General features: G+C 38.0%; 1 protein-coding gene across 4 annotated transcripts in view; it reads left to right on the forward strand.

Moving 5' to 3' along the window:
* ROBO1 (roundabout guidance receptor 1) overlaps positions 1–20,521 on the forward strand; it is a 431,492-nt gene that overhangs the window by 403,056 nt on the left and 7,915 nt on the right. For all 4 annotated transcript variants that reach the window (XM_045002116.1, XM_045002117.1, XM_045002119.1 and 1 more), the window contains 4 exons: positions 455–599; positions 1,797–2,048; positions 6,203–6,612; positions 10,154–10,306. In XM_045002116.1, coding sequence (XP_044858051.1) covers positions 455–599; positions 1,797–2,048; positions 6,203–6,612; positions 10,154–10,306 — 960 coding nt within the window. The remainder of the gene's footprint in view (positions 1–454; positions 600–1,796; positions 2,049–6,202; positions 6,613–10,153; positions 10,307–20,521) is intronic.

A 20,521-nucleotide genomic window follows, 5' to 3' on the forward strand; every position in this document is an offset into this window, starting at 1 on the left:
AATTAAATAACAGAAAGGCACTTTAGAAAATATGTCTACAGCTCATTTGTTTTAGATCATAATCTATAATGTAATTAATAGCTGTGGGAAGATCATTCTTAATGATATTGCTTGTAAAATTCATTTATGGTTTTATTGCATTTTAGCTATTTATTAAGTTATGAATACTGTGTTTTGTCCTTGTTGTATTAAAGTTTCTGGTTAAAATTAACTGCAGCAAAATGTGGAATAATTGGTTTTACGATGAAACTGAAATTATGAGGTTATGTATACAGAGAGGACCAGAACTTGCTCCCAGTCAAGTCAATGGTAAAATCCACATTGACTTCAATAGGAGCTGGAATGATTCCTGATTCCTACCCCACCCCCCCACCCGCAGGGGAGATAGCAAAGTAATTAGGGGAAAGGAGATAATTAAAAGCATTTTTTAAAATATATTATTGTTTATTCTTAGGGAGTCAAGGACACAAAAAGGGTGCCCGCACCCCTAAGGTACCCAAACAGGCTGGCATGAACTGGGCAGATCTACTTCCACCTCCCCCAGCACACCCTCCTCCCCACAGCAATAGTGAAGAGTACAGTCTTTCTGTGGATGAAAGGTAAGAAAAATGAACAAGTCATCCTTTTATCATTTTGCTGATGAGATAGCTCAAATTGATTTAATTTAATTTGTGTTCTGCCAACGTGGTAATGAAGTTTTCCTTCAGTCCACTTTGGATGTTCCTGAGCTACATAAAATACAAAAAAGGCTTTTGAGGGTATTGTGCCTTTGTCAATGCATCTTTATTAATTGATGCTCTGTGTTGTTTGGATTTTAGCATGTTTTTTCTTTTTTTCCATGGGGGAATGAAGTGACCACAAAGGTTTGCATTGTATGCAATGAGGGGCCATATTTAGCAATATAATACACAACCTGTTGAATAAATTCTGCAGCACAGTAATCTTAGATTAGATTAGACCAGTTCAATATTTGTAGACAGCTAGAGATCTGTGATGAAATCCTGGCTCCTTATGAAGTCAATGGGAGTTTTGCCATTGAGATAATAGGGCCAGGATTTTATCCCTTGGATTTAACTAAACGTACTCAATATTTTTAAAAGAATTAAAATTAAATACAAATATTCCAGTGGTTAAGTTGTTGTTTCCTTGAAATGACATGGCCTCGTTCTTGACATTTTGCCTGTAATTATAAGATCCAGAAAGCAAATAGTTCCACAGTTTTAACAATTTGAAAATCTCTGACCATTTGAGCTAGAATAATGTATAGTAGATTCTGTGGACCAGAGCTTCATGTTTATTAAATCTACATTTAATACATTTGGTGGAATATTTTCCATCTAATACTTTATTTAACAAATATTGGAGTCATTTGTTAAATAATGTATCCATTTAATTATGTTTAGTAGCATCCAACCAGTTCTATAACTTGACTACTGTTTGTCAAATAAATTGACACACAATAATATTCACTGAATAATATATTTACCAAATATTATTTGTCTGTTCTTTGATTGGCCCTAATACTCATATTAGTAACCTAGCAGCTAATTTGGACACCTACAGGTCTCATGGGATAATTGGGAAATGAAATCCTGGCCACACTAAAATCAATGGCAAAGCCCTTTTGACTTCAGTGGGATCAGGATCTTTCCCCTAGCCCTTTATGAGAAGAGGACTCATAAGAAGTGTGATTTTTGTCTGGCTATGTATATGTATATAAGATCTATTTTTATTGCATCAAACAAGTTTAATTTAAGCTATAGTCCTCATTTTTAAAAAAAAAACCTGTTTCTTAGTTATGACCAAGAAATTCCATGTCCAGTGCCGCCTGCAAGGATGTATCTACAGCAGGATGAGCTAGAGGAAGAAGAAGATGAAGAGCGAGGTCCTACACCTCCAGTCCGAGGAGCAGCTTCCTCTCCCGCAGCTGTCTCCTACAGCCACCAGTCCACTGCCACTCTAACACCCTCACCCCAAGAAGAACTACAGCCCATGTTACAGGATTGTCATGAAGAAATAGGCCACATGCAACACCAACCTGACCGGAGGTATGTTGCTGCAAACATGCAGAGGTGACAGATGAAATTCCACTCCCACTGAAGCCAATGACAAAACTCCCATTGAATTCAAGGGGCCAGGATTTCACCCAACATATTTACTCTGCTTATATATAATTTACAAATTGGGAAGATTTGACTATGTATATTCTTAGAGCAAGGTAATTAAGTTGCTTTAATATTGTAACATGAAAGGAAATGCAGTATATCATCTTATGTTACATACAGTGCTGGCACAAGTTAAATGCACAGTCATCAGGATACTAAAGTGGTATCGTTAACACAATTTACCATATAATTACAGTTCCATTGTTTCCAATAGATTTACTGCATTATTACCATAAAATAGCTTGCATTATTTCACAGTAACTGTGCAATTAACTTGTCACCAATGTGTATGAATATATATAAATATATAATTTATATAACCTATAGGTTTTCCTCCTTTCATAAATCCTACTGCAGTAAATTACTGCTTGTGAAATGTCCTTCATGTTCCCACCTTCCCTCATTTTTTCAAGAAAGATGGACATTAATAAGATCTATATTTGTTCCAGGGAAATTTTGCTTCCTTTCTCAGTTTACTGCACCCTTGCAGCTTCTGTTCTATGAAAAAAAAAGTGAATTCTGACTGAATGTGACACTTGTTTAGCTTGCTGTTTTGTTGAGATAATAGAGCTTTTGTACCCAGGAACATATTCTTTGTAGAGTCCCGCCCCCCCCCCACACACACACATTAGCTTATATATATTAAATTTATGATAAACCATTAGACTTTTAATATTCCAGTCATTTTTATTTCATTTTTGATTATCTTCAAGAATTTCTAGGCTTATTTTCCAAAGATCAGTTTAGCACTTCTTAATTTTTCGTATTTCTTAATATTTTCTCAATATTTTTCTAAAGTGTCATCTTGATGAATTTGATTTTGTTAATGTAGCTTTTTATAGTGTGTTTCCCAGAAAAAGAATGTCTACTAGCTTTTTTTTTTAAGTTTGCCCCTTTGTATTATAAAGCCAAGCCTGGTACTTTACCCTTGCTTTTTGAAAATGGCTTCAAATCTGCCTTTAATTTTATCCCCCCCATGTTTCCTCAGTGTTCCTGTTTCTTTCTCTCTACTCTAGTGTCCTGTAACTTTTACCCTCTGTCAAGTTCTGCATCTTGTTCTTTCTTCCTCCTCGTGTCTTTCATTCCTTCTTTCCCTTCCATGTATGCCATTGGAGAAGGGGGGATGTCAGCTCAATCTTCCTTTGGGTAGCACGTCCCAGACCCTCAGTTTCTCTGTTTTAAATAGTGTGGTGCACTTCTGTGCAAAGAAGAGGATCCAGTGGGCAACAGCCTGGAAACTAGAATGTTTCCCTCAGCACAAGGGGTGGGAGGTGGCCACCACGGATGTATCACAAAACTTAAGGAAATATGATTGAGATGTGCCTATAAGGATGCACCACTGAACTGCTAGGGTATAAGGATTTGCTATGTAATGGATGGAAGAAATATCCTACACATCTTTTTGCTGTTATTAAAGGTGGTTAGATAAACATCACTAGAGGATAAATGCCATTGCCTCTATTCTTTGCAAAGCTGCTAGTGACTCAGCCTTATAAGAAACACAATGCAGTTGGGCTATCTTGGTTATGTGTCTTTAGCTTTTCCAATGTTCTCTTATCTACTTGATATGTTAATTTATTTTATTAAAATAAAGACACTGTATTGTATAACTTCTCTTGCATGATCAGCAAGACTTGCCTGTCTGCATCTTCCACTCTACTGGCATAGTTATGACCTCTTACATTGAGAAGTTGGCTTTTGTGTGCTCAGCACTTCAAGTATGTACTGGAAGGAAGTTTACACTTGGAACATGGAGAGTGACAAGGCTTTCTAATTGAGAACACTTATTTCAAATTGCACAGTGTCAAGGCTAATTCCCCACTTGGCACTTTGAGTGCAGAAGGTGGGGGCCCGCAAGGATTCTAAAAATTAATAGTGGCCACTCCAGGCTTGTATTAAACTCCCAAGGTTACAGCTTTTCTCTGACCTTGGATTTGTAGATGCTGCCACCACAAGTGTAGAACCAGTTTGAGAGCCCAGGAAGGTGCACTTGGGAATTAGAGAACAGCTACTAAGAGGGATTTTATAGCTATTGGCTGGCTGGGTGCCTATAAAAGGGATCTCCCCCCCCTACATTTATCTCACACACGCTTCTGTATTAAGTACTAAGATTTTTTGATTAACTGAAAATATTCATCATTGCAAATAATAAAAGTATCTGACAGGGAAATAAGTTGAGCATGTAGCTTTGTAGTGAAGATTATATCTAAAATACTATGTATCTATAAGGTTGGTGTAGCTTTAGTCTCTGAATTCCAGTCTATTTTGGAAAGGTTACTTAACAGAGGGGGCCATCTCCTGTTCTCCCCGCTTCCCTCGTCTCCAGTCTTTAATACTTTCTGTAATGATTCTACAGCCACGCTGTGTGTTGTGGGCCACAGGAATCAGGCAGCTGGAACATTTCTCTCTGTGATGATGATTGTGTGCAGTAATGTTGTCTGTCTGGTCAGCTTTCCACAGTTACAGCAGATTGAAATAGAAATCTCTGCTCTGGAAGAATGGCCAAGCATAGTGAGATAGGAGACATCGTGAATGTTAAAGCCAGAGTCACTGTAATCTAGGGCAGTGCTGGATAAAGGAAAGAAATGCTGCTATATGTCCATGAATATGCCCGTATTCTCAGTTATCCTATCTTTATGGGCTAGTGAGGAAGCTGATTTTCCAGGAACCCTCTCTGTTTGTAAATAGTTGCCTGTGTCTTGGTAACAAAACCCAGATAACAGGAAGGCTGGTAGACAAATATACTACAAGGACCCATCTTGCCAAGACCCCACATTAAACCAATATAATTTAGACAAGATGAGACGGTATACAAAGGCGAATAAAGCTTCTTTTAACTCAGCTATGGCCTCTGTTATTTCTATTAAATGATTATTTGGTTAAAATATATCTAATTGTCACTGCTTCTGTTGCCTTCTGTAATTAAGGCAACAAGTAGAAGTGTATGTAAAATATTATAAAGGAAATGCTAATTATTCAGTTCTGCATTTTGTTGTGAAAGATGAGAACTTGCTTTTTTATTTTTTTTTAAAGGAAACATTTGTGTAGATACATAATTTCTTAAAAGCAAAACCTGGCCATTTTCAAGAGTGGGTAGGCAAAACTCAGCTAGCCAAAAATATGAAAATTAATATTTTTGTAAAGAGAGCCATTTTGCTGAAGTAAGGATAAAGCAAAATTTGATGGGTTGGAAACCATGAGAAATAGAAAACATTGGGAAATCTTGCAGACCAGATTCTGGTCAAGAGCGAACAGCAGATACCCTTAGTGACGAAAGAAGCCAAAAGTCTGGTCATTCCCTCCCTAAGCATATCTTCCTTTTGGGTAAATGGCAACTAAAAAGCACTGGGGCTAAACTGATGACAATATCAGCAACATTAAGATAAATGTTCTGCAGATCAAAATATTAAATGAACCGAACATTGATCCCATAATGCCCAGAGTCCTTTAACTTTTGAATCTAGCAGCTCTGTTACTGATTATTTAGGAACAAGAACAATATAGAAATATTTGGCTGCTCCCAAAAGTTAGATATAGATGATATTGAATAATTCTCTCTTCCAGACCAGTTTCAATCCTATGTTTGGAATAAGTGGGGAACAAATCCCAAGAAGTGTAGTTTATGGAGTAGTCTCCTTGGTTGTAGATGCCTATTGTCCCTGGTAATAGCAAGCTTCAAAAGTAATATACAATCACACTTTTTGCTCACATTCACAGATGTGCACTTCCTAATGTAATTTTTTTAACTGTGTCCTAAACTGTCAGCTTCCCTTTCCTAACTGAACATGAACTAAATTATGAAACATAAGGAGATTTATACATAAGCGAGCACAATTTCATTAGACTGGGAGTGAAAAGTACAGCAAAAAAGTAAAATCCTGCTACTTTCAAATCTAAATCCTGGGAATTTTAAATGGCAAAACAAATTGGTTGGCATGTAAGAGAAATATTCCACTGATTCTACCAGGATATTTTGTTTTGGTCTGGTTATTTTGTGAAAATGAAATAACAATTTCTAACATTGTGTTTACATGCAGACGTCAGCCTGTGAGTCCTCCACCCCCTCCAAGGCCTATTTCTCCACCGCACACCTATGGTTACATTTCAGGACCCCTTGTCTCAGATATGGATACTGATGCACCAGAAGAGGAAGAGGATGAGGCAGAAATAGAGGTTGCCAAGATGCAGAACAGAAGGCTCCTTTTGCGTGGCCTTGAGCAGACACCTGCCTCGAGTGTTGGTGATTTGGAAAGCTCTGTAACAGGGTCCATGATTAATGGCTGGGGCTCAGCCTCAGAAGAAGACAACATCTCAAGTGGCCGGTCCAGTGTTAGCTCTTCTGATGGATCATTTTTTACTGATGCAGATTTTGCACAAGCTGTTGCTGCAGCAGCAGAATATGCTGGTCTTAAAGTAGCAAGACGTCAAGTGCAGGATGCAGCAGGAGGTGAGGTCTCATAAAGGCACGGTGTGCTTGGTTGGGAATTAAAAAAGAAAGAAAAACTGCCACCATACCATGTCTTTTATTCAAAGGTTGTCCCTGAATTTCTTAAATAACTTAACAATGAATCACAGTCTATTGTTCCAATTCATACAAATTCAGCATGCTCAGAAAATTGACTTGCATGCCTACATAATTATCTCCTACGCTATGGCTCTTCCAGCAGGTAATGTATTATTTGTTGAAGTGAAATGGGAGGCAGTTAACTCTTGCTTAAGATCTCCAGGTTGCGGGGTGGGGAAGGACTTTAAATGAAACAGTCCAATTCACTATATTAAATTTAATTGCTGCTAAACATTGTTTTACATAAAATCAGTTGTCAGAGATGTGGCTGTAAAACTGAAACCTGTGTGCTAAATCATGGGGAAAAAAAACTCTAATTGATTTAAAATTCAAATGCCGCTGAAATTATTATTCCCTTAGGTCATGTCTAACTTCCCCATGTGGATGCTGCAGGCACGAACTAAAAGGCTCCTAGTTTGCATTAATGTAGTCCTCTTCAAACAGGACTATGTAGACATGCCCTTAGAGTTTGGTGAAGGGGGTGGGGGGCAGGTCAGTGATAAGGATAAAGGCTTGTGTGGACAATGGTCTGTCAGAGGAGAAGAAAAAACAAGAATAAAAACAACATCGTCATCCATATTCTTTGACTGTTATAACTCAGGCATGCTAATGTGCTCTGAACTGAAAATACATGCAGTTACATGAACTCCATTTGGGAGCCATTTGCAAACTTTAAAATGGTTGAACAGTTTTGTCTTTGTTTTTAAATGTTACAGTATAACAGGGGACAGCAACCTTTCAGAAGTGCTGTGCTGAGTTTTCATTTATTCACTCTAATTTAAGGTTTCGCGTGCCAGTAATACGCTTTAACGTTTTTAGAAGGTCTCTTTCTATAAGTCTATAATATGTAACTGAACTATTGTTGTCTGTAAAGTAAATAAGGTTTTAAAAATGTTTAAGAAGCTTCATTTAAAATTAAATTAAAATGCAGAGCCCCCCGGACCAGTGGCCAGGACCCGGGCAGTGTGAGTGCCACTAAAAATCAGCTCACGTGCCGCCTTTGGCACGTGTGCCATAGGTTGCCTACTCTTGCAGTATAAGGATGTAAGGGTATAGTGTATACCTAAGAAAAGAAATCAAACATAGAAAGCTCAATCTTAAATTTCTCTGTTGTGCAAAATCACCCGTATGCACATCATATGTATAGGACACAGGAATTATCATACTGCATTAGTCCAGTATCCTGTCTCCTACAGTGGCCAAATACCAAATGCTTCAGGAGAAGGCACAAGAAGTCCAGAAGAAGCAGGCAGTTTGGGATAACATGTCCTGAGGGAAGTTTCTTACAATTGGTTTATTTCCTGAAGCATGGTGGTTTAGACCCTTTCAAAAACTCTTGTTTGTTTAGAATTTGCTATTATAACTCTGGATATTCTTGTTATCCATATAAACATCCAGTTTCTTTTTTATGCTTGTTAAGCTTTTAGCCTCAATGACACCTTGTGGCGAGGAGGTTTACAATCTAATTGTAGGTTACATAAAACTGTTCTTTCCTCTTACTGATTTTGAAATTTTGCTACCTTTTAGTTTAATTAAATGCCTTTTTTTCTTATATTATGAGAGAGGGTGAACAGAAGTTTCCAGTTGGCCCTTTCTCTAAAATGCATTATTTTGTATACTTTTCATGTCCTCCCTGTAAAGTACACGATCCCAGGTTTTTTTGTTCTCTTCATATGAGAGTTTTAGTTTATCCATGTCTACTGGAATGTGAAAAGTAGAGTGTTTCACCTTTAACACTTTATTTTCTAGGTGTTATATGTTTAAGAATACATTTAATCACATTTTAAAATAATTATTTGCCATTTACTATACTGGGGAATATCATCAGTCTCTGTTTGGAGCATAATTGAGATGAACTGCCCTTGGCTTGGCATCATAATTTATAACCTATCATTTCAGAAACTTCTATTAGATTACAAACAAACTACACTTGGCTTTTCTGCTGGTCAACACTCGATATGTAATAAATATTTCATATTGGAGCACAAGCACTATTAGCTACCAGGATTAATTGAATATGAATAATCAGTGATCTAAGTAGGCTTTGTGGTTACCAAAGGGGTTAGTGTCAGCTGATAAATAGGTCTGCCACAGTTCAAAGAGATCTGTGACTATCTTGCCAACCCTGTATAGCCACTAGAGCCAGAACACTGGGATTCTATTACTGTAGTTTTGTCCTCACCAACTCTACAGAGCTGCAAGATTCCTTTCTCATTTCTAATTTCCACTCAAACTTTTAGCATTCCTTTATTTCAACATGGCTGTTCATCATGAAGAAAGAGAAGGGGAGGTAGTTTAGTTATTTTGAGTGAAATCATGGCCCCATTGCAGTCATTGGTAAAACTCGCATTGACTTAAATGGGGCCACAATTTCATCCTTTTGTATAACTATTTGGAATGGACATTTTTACATACTACTGACGTAAAAAAATTAAACTTAGCAATGTTCAAAAGAGTATTATGAATTGGGGTTTGGTTTTTTTTTGCATTTTTCTGAATACAAACACTAGAGATGTGACACTGCTCATGTACAAACAAAGTATTGGGAAATGCAAATCAGGGTATCACAGGGACTTCTGATGAGTCACCTCCTGGTTGGTTTGAGGATTAGCTGATTTCAGGTCTGATGCCTCCTTTCCACCTCCTACCATGTGCCCTGCCTTCTCTTCCTGGCAAATCCCCACACCAGCCTGGAAGGGTTAAGAAGGCTGAGAAGGAATTTTGTGGCCTAATTCAGTGCTTCTCAAAGTCGAGAAGCCGCTTGTTCAAGGAAAGCCCCTGGCGCTCCCACTTGCTGCAGTTCGCCACTCCAGGCTGAGGGATGTGCTGGCCGCTGCTTCCCGCAGCCCCCATTGGCCTGGAGCGGTGAACCGCAGCCAGTGGGAGCCGCGATTGGACGAACCTGCGGACGCGGCAGGTAAACAAACCAGCCGGGACCGCCAGGGGCTTTCCCTGAACAAGTGGCTTCCCCACTTTGAGAAGCACTGAATTTGGCCACAAAATTCCTTCTCAGACTTAGAATCATAGAATCAAATGAAGCCTATTGTGAAAGTGATGCATTTTGTTGTTGATGGACATTGCAAGCTATTGGGCGGATAAAGTATTCTGTTCCTGCTTGGTCACAGAGTTCAGATTCCTGCAGGGAGACCTACTAGAAACAAACCAGTTGCATAATTTCTGGGAAACTAAGTCAGCCTGTTTGTTGATTTGAAAATTAATGTATCTCTTCAATTGTTAAAAATATGCTGTAAACCATATCACCAATAAGGATATTACAAGATTTAGATTAATGTAATATTATAATTAAATAACTTCAGTTTTAGAATGGCTGCACGTGAGTCTTGTTTTAAAAAGAGAGGGAATATAATATCTTATTTTGGAGAGAAAAATAACAACATTCAGTTGTCTGTAATTATTTTTTCAGGCCGAAAACATTTTCATGCATCACACTGCCCTAGACCCACGAGCCCTGTGTCTACTGACAGCAACATGAGTGCTGTTGTAATACAAAAGGTCCGACCTGCCAAAAAGCAAAAACACCAGCCAGGACATCTGCGCAGAGAAGTCTACACAGATGGTAAGTCCACTGAAACAGGTGAAATGAACCGCTCTAGATGTATGCTGAGTGTGTAAAGGTTTTCCTCAGAGATAACATTATGTTTTTTAAAAAAAATAGTGATTTGTGTTTGCTATTGCTAAATATGTTGAGCAAATTAATCATTTTAAATTTCCATACTTGGTAGTCTTTATGGATGCCTCCCCTGCACCTGCTTTCTGTAGTGTCCTAATTGGCTAATTGCTGCCATTATTTAAGAGAAAAGGTAGCACATATAGGTACAGTAGTTGAAAATAATGTGTGCCTGGGATTAAAATTTTCATTAAAATAATGGAACAATAACTCCTCCAAAGTGTCAGTTTTTTCGCACAGAAACAATTTAGCATTCAGATGGTAACCAACAAAATAGCCAAATTTTAATCCGAATGCGAGTATTGTTAGTTACTTTGTGCACCAAAAGGCAAAATGTAATCATCTTCTCTCATGCCTTCACACACAATATCGACTCCTGCTGAAAAGGTAATGCTTGTATTCTCTGGAGAGTATAGGAGGATAATGCAAACATTGTGATGTTGTCTAGAGAAAGCCTTTAATGAAAATGCCTCAGGTGGCCCAGCTTTTATTAAACCACCGCCTTCCAGTTTTTATAAACAACTCAAGGGCTTTGTGGAAATTCATGTAAGATAAATTCTTGAAGACTTACCCATCTTGTCAAGTTTGCTAAATTTGCTAAAGGAGGAGGGGAACGAAGGAGTGTCAGAGGCATCATTCCCCACCTCCTGGTTCTCAGCAACAACAATCTGATTAGGACTTTCATTACCAGTCAGAAATTTTTCAAAGAGGGGCATCATTTGCCATTATCATATGAAAGCCTAATATTGTAGAACCTTATCCAGGGTTACAAGAAGGGGTTTTTGAGCCACTTCTCCCTGTGATTCCTACCACTTGACAGAAAAATTTAATACAAAGCTCACAGCATGATGAGCAGAAGTAATTTTGCAATGAGTGGTTGTCCGTGCTATTATCTGACTTTATTCTGAGTATTTTCTCTCACTAGCATCCATCTGATATTAGACTGCATTAAATACTGGCATGACACAGTGCACCTGGGCCTCTTGGCTTCTGCCCAGGTCCCTTTTGTCAGTGAAACTGAGCTGTCAGAATATTATCTGATTTCAAGAGGTTATTTACAGTGGTTTTGTGCGTTTGCTTCTGTGAAAGGGACAACACAGGGTGTAAATCCCAAAACTATACTAGCAATTTTACATTTATGGGACCTCTGTAATGGCATTTTACAAGATTTTATGGACATTTTATCAGCTTTTATTATCTTGAAGACAATGCTCTTAACTGAAAAATTGGCTAAACATCAAACCTTGATATAATCACATCTACAGTAGCTAGAACATCAGAAAGAAAATCTGGACTGGAGTTTTATGTCACCATTTCTTTCCCTCTAGCACAGGAATAAAAAAGTGAGGGATCTGTATTTGGTGTATTTTGTAAAAGTAATTATACCAAGTTAGACCATACAGCACTGTGGCTAAAAATTTTAACAGATTTGCCAGTTGTGATCAATATTTGTTTTGTATGCTACAGCAGATGCTTATTTCAGCATGTTTTCTAATTAGACATGATTTTCTGGTAACCTATGTGTTATAATTAATTTGCTATACATTGTGGTTGGTCATACAGTAGGGAGTTGTTCTATTTTCTGCAGTGCTAATAAAACCCAGTTCAGTTGTGTTTTATTATTATTTTTTACCCCAAACTATTTGCATAGCTATATTTGAAGCCTTACATAAATTATAATCACTCATTTTAATAGGCACATATAGAAGCTGGTCCTTTAAAATAAGCTATAAAATAATATCTACTAATTATTTTCCTTAAGTGGAGAACAGTGATATGTGGACATGAAAGAAACAATTGAGCACAGTTGACCTTTCAAGGTACCTCTTAGTTTCTTCTATTGGTTTGGTGTCATAGTGTGATTTATTTCTTTTATAAAGCAGTGCTTACTACTAGAGAAGCTTCTAGTTATTCCCATAATCAGTGAGCAGCCTAGTTTACAGTGGAAGAAAACTAATGGTCTGAACCTGGACTTTTATCACTGGTTGGAGTTGTTAAATACTAAAAGGGAGAAGAGATTAATTATTTCATCAGTTTCTCTATCTTTTCAATAAACGCACATTCACATAGCTAAACAACAGCTATTTCTTATGTAGCATAGAAGCATTTCTCACTATTCCCAAATTACTTGACTACATTAGCTCAATAAATATTTGCTAGCAGTTTTATGAAATATCTGTGATATGAAGGATTTACACAGCTGGATGATAAAAAATATGGAAGCAAATTCAAGCACCAAATGATTGGTTGACATTGCCAAGAATGTTGTCAGCAGCATTATATGCATATGCTGTAAAAATTCTGGTTTTGTTTTCTTTCTTATGGCACGGTTTATGAAGTAGATTATTGTTATTTCAGAGAGCTTTTATTCGTAATGCAGCAATGAAAGGAGATGTTTGCTTTCCATTGCTTATTTTTAAATACAGGATTTTTATTTTTTTAGTTTACTGTGCATTGTATAAGATTGCACAAACCCATGGTAATGTAATGACAATATTATATCCTTGGCTGATACTAGTTCAGATCAGTTTCTGCTGAATGTAGAACAGGCTTTCAGCTCTGTTGTTCTGTTCATTGACAGTCGTCCAGACTGTGAAATGTTCTCCATATTTGTTGCTAAAAATCTTTTGCTGAGAGAGGAGGGTAAGGAGTACATGTATGAATATTTAATTGTTCTTTGTCTAGTCTTTCAGAGAGTTAAATACAAGCAAGCGCATTACTAAAACCTACTAACAAATGCATTTCTTCCCTACCCAACCTCCTCTGACCTATTTACATACTTTATTTAAGAAATCAAGTCTAAAAATATTTTTTGCGCCTTAGTTGTCATAAATTATACATTTGCAAGCCTCTTTTGAATCGTTGTTTTGATTTGATTTAGCACTAATTAGAAGCCCTCAGACTTCTAAGCATTTAGGTAAACAAAGTGAAAATCTTCTGAAGTGAGTTATAGTCTTTGGGATTTTCCATACAGATTATGGCATTGACAGTATCAACATATGGTGCCTGATTTTTAAATCTAGCCTCCATTGTTGCTCCCACATTTGATGTAGGCACAAATGGTAGCGAGCTAACTACCCGAAACACAGGTCAATAGCTCAGTGTTATCATTTGCACCCACAATAAATGATGAGGTTATTAAAGCAATATTTCTCACAAGTGGAAAGGTGGCTCTGCCAAATATTGACATGAAAAACAATTCCAAAATGTTTCTGACTCTCCCCACTGTAGCCCCATCTGTATTGTTGTCTCTGCCTTGATGGTACAAAATGTCTAAACTGTGCAATTTCAGAAAGAAAGAAAAATTACAACTAAATACATTTTTTGCATCTTCTACAAATTACCAAAAATCCTTTTTTCTATAAAATGATGTTATGATTTGAACATCCAGTTTCCTGTGACATTCCAGGATAAAGCATCTTTGCAACAGGACACAGCATCTGCTTCTATCCTGAGGCATCTGGGGATACTGACCTTAAAACTGAGACATTTTTTGTGAGATGAAAAGCTTTTACTATGTGTAAGTTATAATTATATAAACACGCACACTGGGGGAAAAAAAACTTCTTTATATATTGTACTGGGGTTTTGTAAATGCCTTCACTCAATTATTGTTCATGCAATTTAGAAGCTGTATCTGAAAAGAGTTAAGCAGGTGAGGAACTTTACTTACATGAGTAATACCTGGAATTGGGTTGCTCACATACATAAAATTACTCATGCGCTTCAAACTTTTCAGAAGCAAGGCCTAAGTCTGCAGTTTTGTATGCATATTTGTATGTGCAGTTAAGAAAATCTGGCCTGGTATATTTTAGAGAAAACACACATCACGATCTTTAACTGTCAACTGTTTTTTTCTGAGATACGATAGTAAATAACTTAGACTTTATATGTTAAATTTTTTTAGAGATGATTCCTAATAATATTTTATTCATCGTTACTTACGATTGATCTTTTTTATGTTTATTTTCAGTTTCTCCATTTTAGTACAAAACTGGCTTCGTGGATTGATTATTTTCCCAGCAATTGTTTTTCCGGTGATTGTTATATATACTCTCATTTATATTCTTATTGAAAATTATAATCACCCTTTTCAAAAGGCACATATGGAAGATTTCCCCAGTAGAATATGTTATAAAATGGCATCTGTTAATTGTTTGTCTTAAGTGGGCCACAATACAACACTGATATGCAGACACAAATGAAACAGTTGAGAGCAGCTCACCTTTACTAGGTGCCTCTGAATTCCTTATATTGGTCTGATGTCACTCTGTTGTTAATTTTTTTTATTTCTTGCTATGGAGGCCTCCATTTTCTTTTTAATAACGAAACATAACAGTTTGTACTAGAGGAGGTAGATTAAGTTTTGATTTTCTCTGTGATTTGAGCTGTTAAATAAACACCACAGGAGTGTAATAGTGTTGACCTCTGAAAAGTTTCCTTTTTCCTTTTTAAAGGATCCTTCTCAGCAAGGAACACTATGTTATAATGAAGATTTTTATAGTTTCCCTGCAGGGTATGACAAAGCTCTCTCTGAAGAGACTATCACTTTTTCTGTAGTTATTGTTGTATTAATGCAATTTTACAAAAGTTTTTCATAAGAATGTGTTTTCTCTTCCATTATCATGCCTTAATGCTACCTAAATAATCATTTTAATCATTGCCCACTCTAACTTGTAAATGGTTAGGTTTTTGGGGGAGAAAAGTTTATTTAAAGTTATGTTTCACTGACTGATTTCTGAAATTACCGATGATTTTGTGTAGGGAGTAGGGTTGTTTTGAGATTAGACAAAAGATAGAAAAGCTAACAATCTTCAAAGATGTAAGGTTATCAAGGGAATATTTCTGTTGGATTATCAAGACTAGTTCCTTGATTGGTTGGCAAAAACCATTGTAATTGCTTTCCAGGAAAAATTGCACCGTCTCGGCCAGTGGCAGATTATCCACTGGCCCGACACGACCTCTGCCCAACTGGGGGGTCCCCAGAAAAAATCCACTGCCGCCAGTGGCTGCTCAGAGCCCCAGACCCGGTCTGTGGTAGCAGCCCCTGATCCCGGCAGCAGCCGTGAGATGGTAGAAGCCCGCCCAGCAGCCCACATTTCCAGCAGAAGCTGCAGTATGGCAGGAGAAGCCCCCACATTCAACTCACTCTCTGGCAGAAGCGCCAGGCAGGTGGGGCAGGAGAAGCCCCAGTGCTCTGACCCTGGTCCCCCACAGAAGCGCATGGGGTTGCAGGAGAAGCCCCAGCACCCATACCCCCGCTGCAGCCCTGGGACTGGAGGAGCTTTCACTCCCTGCTGTGGCCCCGAGGCCATGGTGGGGGGATAGAGTTTCTCGATCCAGTCTTGCGGTTGCATTGGGGGAGGGGGGCAGAAAGGAGCAAAAGGGGTTGCGGGGCTACAGTGGGGGCAAAGAAGTGGGGTATCCTGGGTGGAACAAGGGTGGGCCCCAGGGAAAGGATGGGGCTGTGGGGGCAGGGCCGCAGGCAGAAGGGGTGGGGAGGGGACACCCCCCCACACACACACACTTGCTCTGGCTCAGGGCCCCATGAAACCTTAATCTGCCTCTTGTCTGGGCTACCAAAAAGACTTTTCTATATTTACAATCCCCTCAGAAAGATAAATCAGATTCACTGCCATAAGATCATCTTTTTTCTTTACCCTTTTGTCTAATAAATGGGCTCTCTCTCATTAAGTAAAGAGACTTTGATGCAGCTACTTACTAGTATATTCCTGTTTCCAGACCATGTAAGAATTCAGGTTATTTGACAGGGTACTCTTTCAGTCTGAGAGAAGTAGTGTTATCTCATAAGACATGTCTAAAAATGGTTGAGAGGTCAGAAGACAAGAGCAGCCCGTATTCAAATAATTCCAACTACTTTCCAAACCTGATGCCCACAAAATTCCCAATGTTATGGCAGGGAGAAGAAAAAAAGATTGAATTTACAAAGATTCCTAGTTTATAGTTGATGCAAATAAGGGGAAGAGAGGGAAAGATTTCCCAAAGTGTGAGACTTACCCCTGGAGGGTGCTTGAAAGATGTATAAATTAAGATGGACAGGTCTTTACCACCCGTGATGGCAAGGCTGATGGGCATTATTGGTTTCTTTTACCTGAAGTACTCAGTTTTCCAAAATTAGGAAATGTAGCTTGAACCCCTTTCTACTCTCTTGATTCCGGGCCAGCTGATGACTGAAATGAACCCGAGCATAACTTAAAGCAGGTGAAGGACTGCTGTATGTTAGCCCTGCTGCAGTGATTCCACATGGACCACTATGCCAGCTAAGGCTCAAGTAGAGCTTCATGCACCATTCCACCCTTTCCCTCAGAATGGCACACCCCTGCAATGCTCCTGAGAGGGAATCTTCAGCAGCCCCCGTAGGACAGCGTTCTGGTTGCTAACGCCAGGAATATATTCCATCATTCCATTTACTTATACACAGGGCTTAAATTCTAAGAAATTATTTCCCGAAGTCCCCCACCCCCTTCAGCTCTGGGCTTCACTGTGGCGTGCTGGAGCTCACGGTTTCTGCCCTGTGGGGCACGCCGGGGCTACTGCGGATTTGAAAATATTTACCAGAGCTCCTTTCCAGACAGCTCCGGATGAATTTAAGCCCTACTTATATTCCAGTTATTACTCATTTTGAACTCATCTCCTTACTTTTGTTGTACCAATTTAGTCAGTTTTCAGTTCAAATGTACACCTGCACAAATATACCTTGAACTATCTGAATGTACAGTGGTAATAGCTGAAAAGTGCAGCTGCTCTGAGATTTTGAAAGCTCTCTCAGCTCATCTCAGAGGAAATAGTGAGAATGAATGCATTTCATTGCAAATTGCTGAAGCAGGGATTTTAAAATGTTCAGTGGTCTTCATTCTATAATAGATGCACTTGGGATGAATGCATTACTGACTCAGGACTATCATTTACACCTCTCACATGCACATTTTCTTCACCTGTTTACTTAATTTATGCCTAAGGTTTGTTTCCTGTAGCCTTGATCCAAAGCAGCCTTGTATCTTAGTTACCATATGTGAGCTTTTTAAAATTTTCCTTCACCTTTTATAATACAGTTGTGTGCTGTTATAACTGACTGATAGCTTTCCCCTTCTGTTTTTAAAAATGTTAAATATTAATGCGGAACAGAAAAAAATAGCATATATGCACCTTATAAATAGTTATTGTTGCCGTGTTGGTATACATTTGATTTTGCAGCACAAGCTAAATGAAAGAGAAAAGTTATAAAACTATTTTCAATGGGCCAGTCTCATTAGTCTTTATGTTAGGTTTTGGGGCTTCAATTCTGTGACTGTGCCGAGCAGCCTCAGTTGTTACCGACTTCTTCAGTACTTTGTTTCATATTTACATAATGCATACCTACCAGAAGAAGATCTGATCAAAAATGCAGATGCCACAAAGCTAGGAGGAGTTGGAGGATAGAGCTAAAATTCAGAGGGATCTTGATAAACTGGTGAACTAGGCTATACACAACAAAATGAAATTCAACAAAGACAAATGTAAAGTACTACATTTAGGGAAGAAAAACAAAAGGCAACAAATAGAAAATTGGGGACAACTGGCTTGGCAGCAGCATCGCTGAGAAGGCTCTGGTAGTTGTAGTGGATCACAAACTCAACATGAATCAGCAATGCAGTGCTGTTGCAAAAAAAGCAAATGCAATTTTAGGCTGCATTAACAGAGGCATAGCATGCAAGTCATGGGAGGGGATAGTACTGCTTTACTCAGGACTTCTTAGGCCTCAGCTGTAGTAATGTGTCTAATTTTGGTTACCAATGTATAGAAAGGATGTAGAGAAACTGGAAAGGATCAAGAGGAAAGCGACAAAGATGATCAAAGGGATGGAATGCAAGCCATATGAGCAAAGGCTGAAGGAATTGCTGAGTATGCTTAGTCTGGAAAAGAGCAGATGTGGGGGGGCATGATAGCGGTCTTCAAATACTCGAAAGGATGCCATAAAAAAGATGGAGAAAAGTTGTTCTTTCTTGCCACAGAGAGCAGGACAAGAATAAATGGGTTCAAACTACATCATAATAGATTTAGTTTAAATCTCAGGCAAAAACTTTAGAAAAATAAGAACAGTAGGACAATGGAACAGACTGCCTAGGGCAGTCATGGAATCCCCTTCACAGGAGGTTTTCAAAGGAGGTTGGACAGCCACCTGTCTTGCATGGTTTAGAAACAACAAACCCTGCATCTTGGCCTGGGGTTAGACTAGACGACCATTGTGGTCCCTTCTAACCATATGGTTCTATAATGCAACCTACTGAAATAGTACAGAAAGCCATCTTTAATGCAAAACCTGTTTTACATACCCACGTCTTTCAGGTTAGCATCATGTTTCCTTGTATGTATTAATTGTATATATTACAGGCTGTGTGTAGCCTGTTGGATGGTTTAGGTTAAGAAATAAGCAGAAATTAGGTTTTGGGCCTAAGTTAGCCTAATTGTCCAGGAGTATGGAAAATTGAAGTTGCTAATATGAGAAAGTCTGAGATAAGTTGGAGTCAGTAAAGTGGAAAAATTAAAGTTAGCAAAGACATGACCCAAGGTTATGTTGCTGTTATATTTTGATTATAACTGGTTTGAGCAAGGTTTTTAATGAGTGTTTTTGAAGATTGTGAATGTTTGATTAAAATACTATCTATATTGATAGCCTGGGAAGGACATTAGTGCAGATGTTTATTTAAATAAAGTGTAATGTAAAGAACGAGTAAGGAAGGAGTGGAAATATTATTATGATAAGGTGCAGTTTAATGTTAACTAGCATTATAATAGATTAGAAAAGGAGTAGCCTTGATAAATTGCAGAAGAGTTCTAATTAACATCAGAAGGGTACAGTTAGCTTCCACGATTATAAGGCTATACTTCATTCTATTGTCCGTGGACTGATCATCCATTAATACACTATTTTATCTTTGAGTGTATGTATAATTGTAGTGTAAGAGATAATTGTATGCCTATTTGCTAAAGTAATCATTTGTCTTTTGAATAAAGTTTAATTGTATCATTCAAAGTATCATCTAGCAGTCCTCTACTAAATAAATTTTCTGTAACCGACCTAGAGTTTTGAACCTAAAAACTAAGTTGGTTTGTTTGCACCCTTATCTTTATATTGATATTAATTGGGAACATTTCAACATAAGGAGGTTGCAAAAGGTGACATATGGCGTGCCCACAAAGACTAGGACTGAATATATTTCCTTTACTAGACGTTGGATGCGCCATTCTGTAATTCTGAAAAATAACAGAACAATTAGTACTTATAGATTACCCTTTGGGCGTAGCCATCAGCAGCATTTCTCTTATAATAGCCATATCCCTCCTGAAGAACTGAGTACATTTCAGGTCCTGAACAACTGTAGCAAAAGCCTGCTCTTCTCTTGGATGGACCTCAGCAAGGAAGATAAATATCCACAAGGAGCATATCCAAACTTTTAAAAATTGGGTGATGATAGTCAGGCTCCTAAATCCACGATTGGGAACCAAAATAAAAGTAGACTGATTTTCAGAGGTGGCAAGCACTTCTAGCTCCCACTAAAATCAGTAGGATTTGTGGAAGCTCGGAATGTTTAGGGGGGTGTGGTGTACATGGACTTTGGACTCTATTATTAAACACCAACTACTGAACATTTTGGCCTGTGTTGTTTTCATAAAATCTAATGACATTACCAATATTCATTACAATAATTCAACATGGAACTCCCTCAGAAGCTATAAGGTCTCTTTTAGAAGTCAATAATTTAGCAAATTTAGTCTCTTTTTCTGAGAGATGTCTGCTATTACATGACATTCACAGTTATTATTTCCACAGAAAATGTAGTTCAGCCCCTTGGAATGTAAGTAGTATTTTATACTAGCATACAGTCAAGAGCAGTGATTGTAATACTTTGCTATGCATGAAATATATTTGAGAGCAATAGTATTGTTAATCTGAAAGTGAGTTTGTGAATGAGGGTTTGAATGTGTTGGTAGGATAGGGAGATGGAGACTCTGATGGGTGAGTGTTGCCTTTATTCACTATTTTGCTTTGCTCACAATATTCTGATTTTTTTAACTTTCACATGCTCTCTATTGCTGCCTTCC

This window comes from Mauremys mutica, chromosome 1 (assembly GCF_020497125.1).
Source record: "Mauremys mutica isolate MM-2020 ecotype Southern chromosome 1, ASM2049712v1, whole genome shotgun sequence".
NCBI lineage: Eukaryota > Metazoa > Chordata > Testudines > Geoemydidae > Mauremys > Mauremys mutica.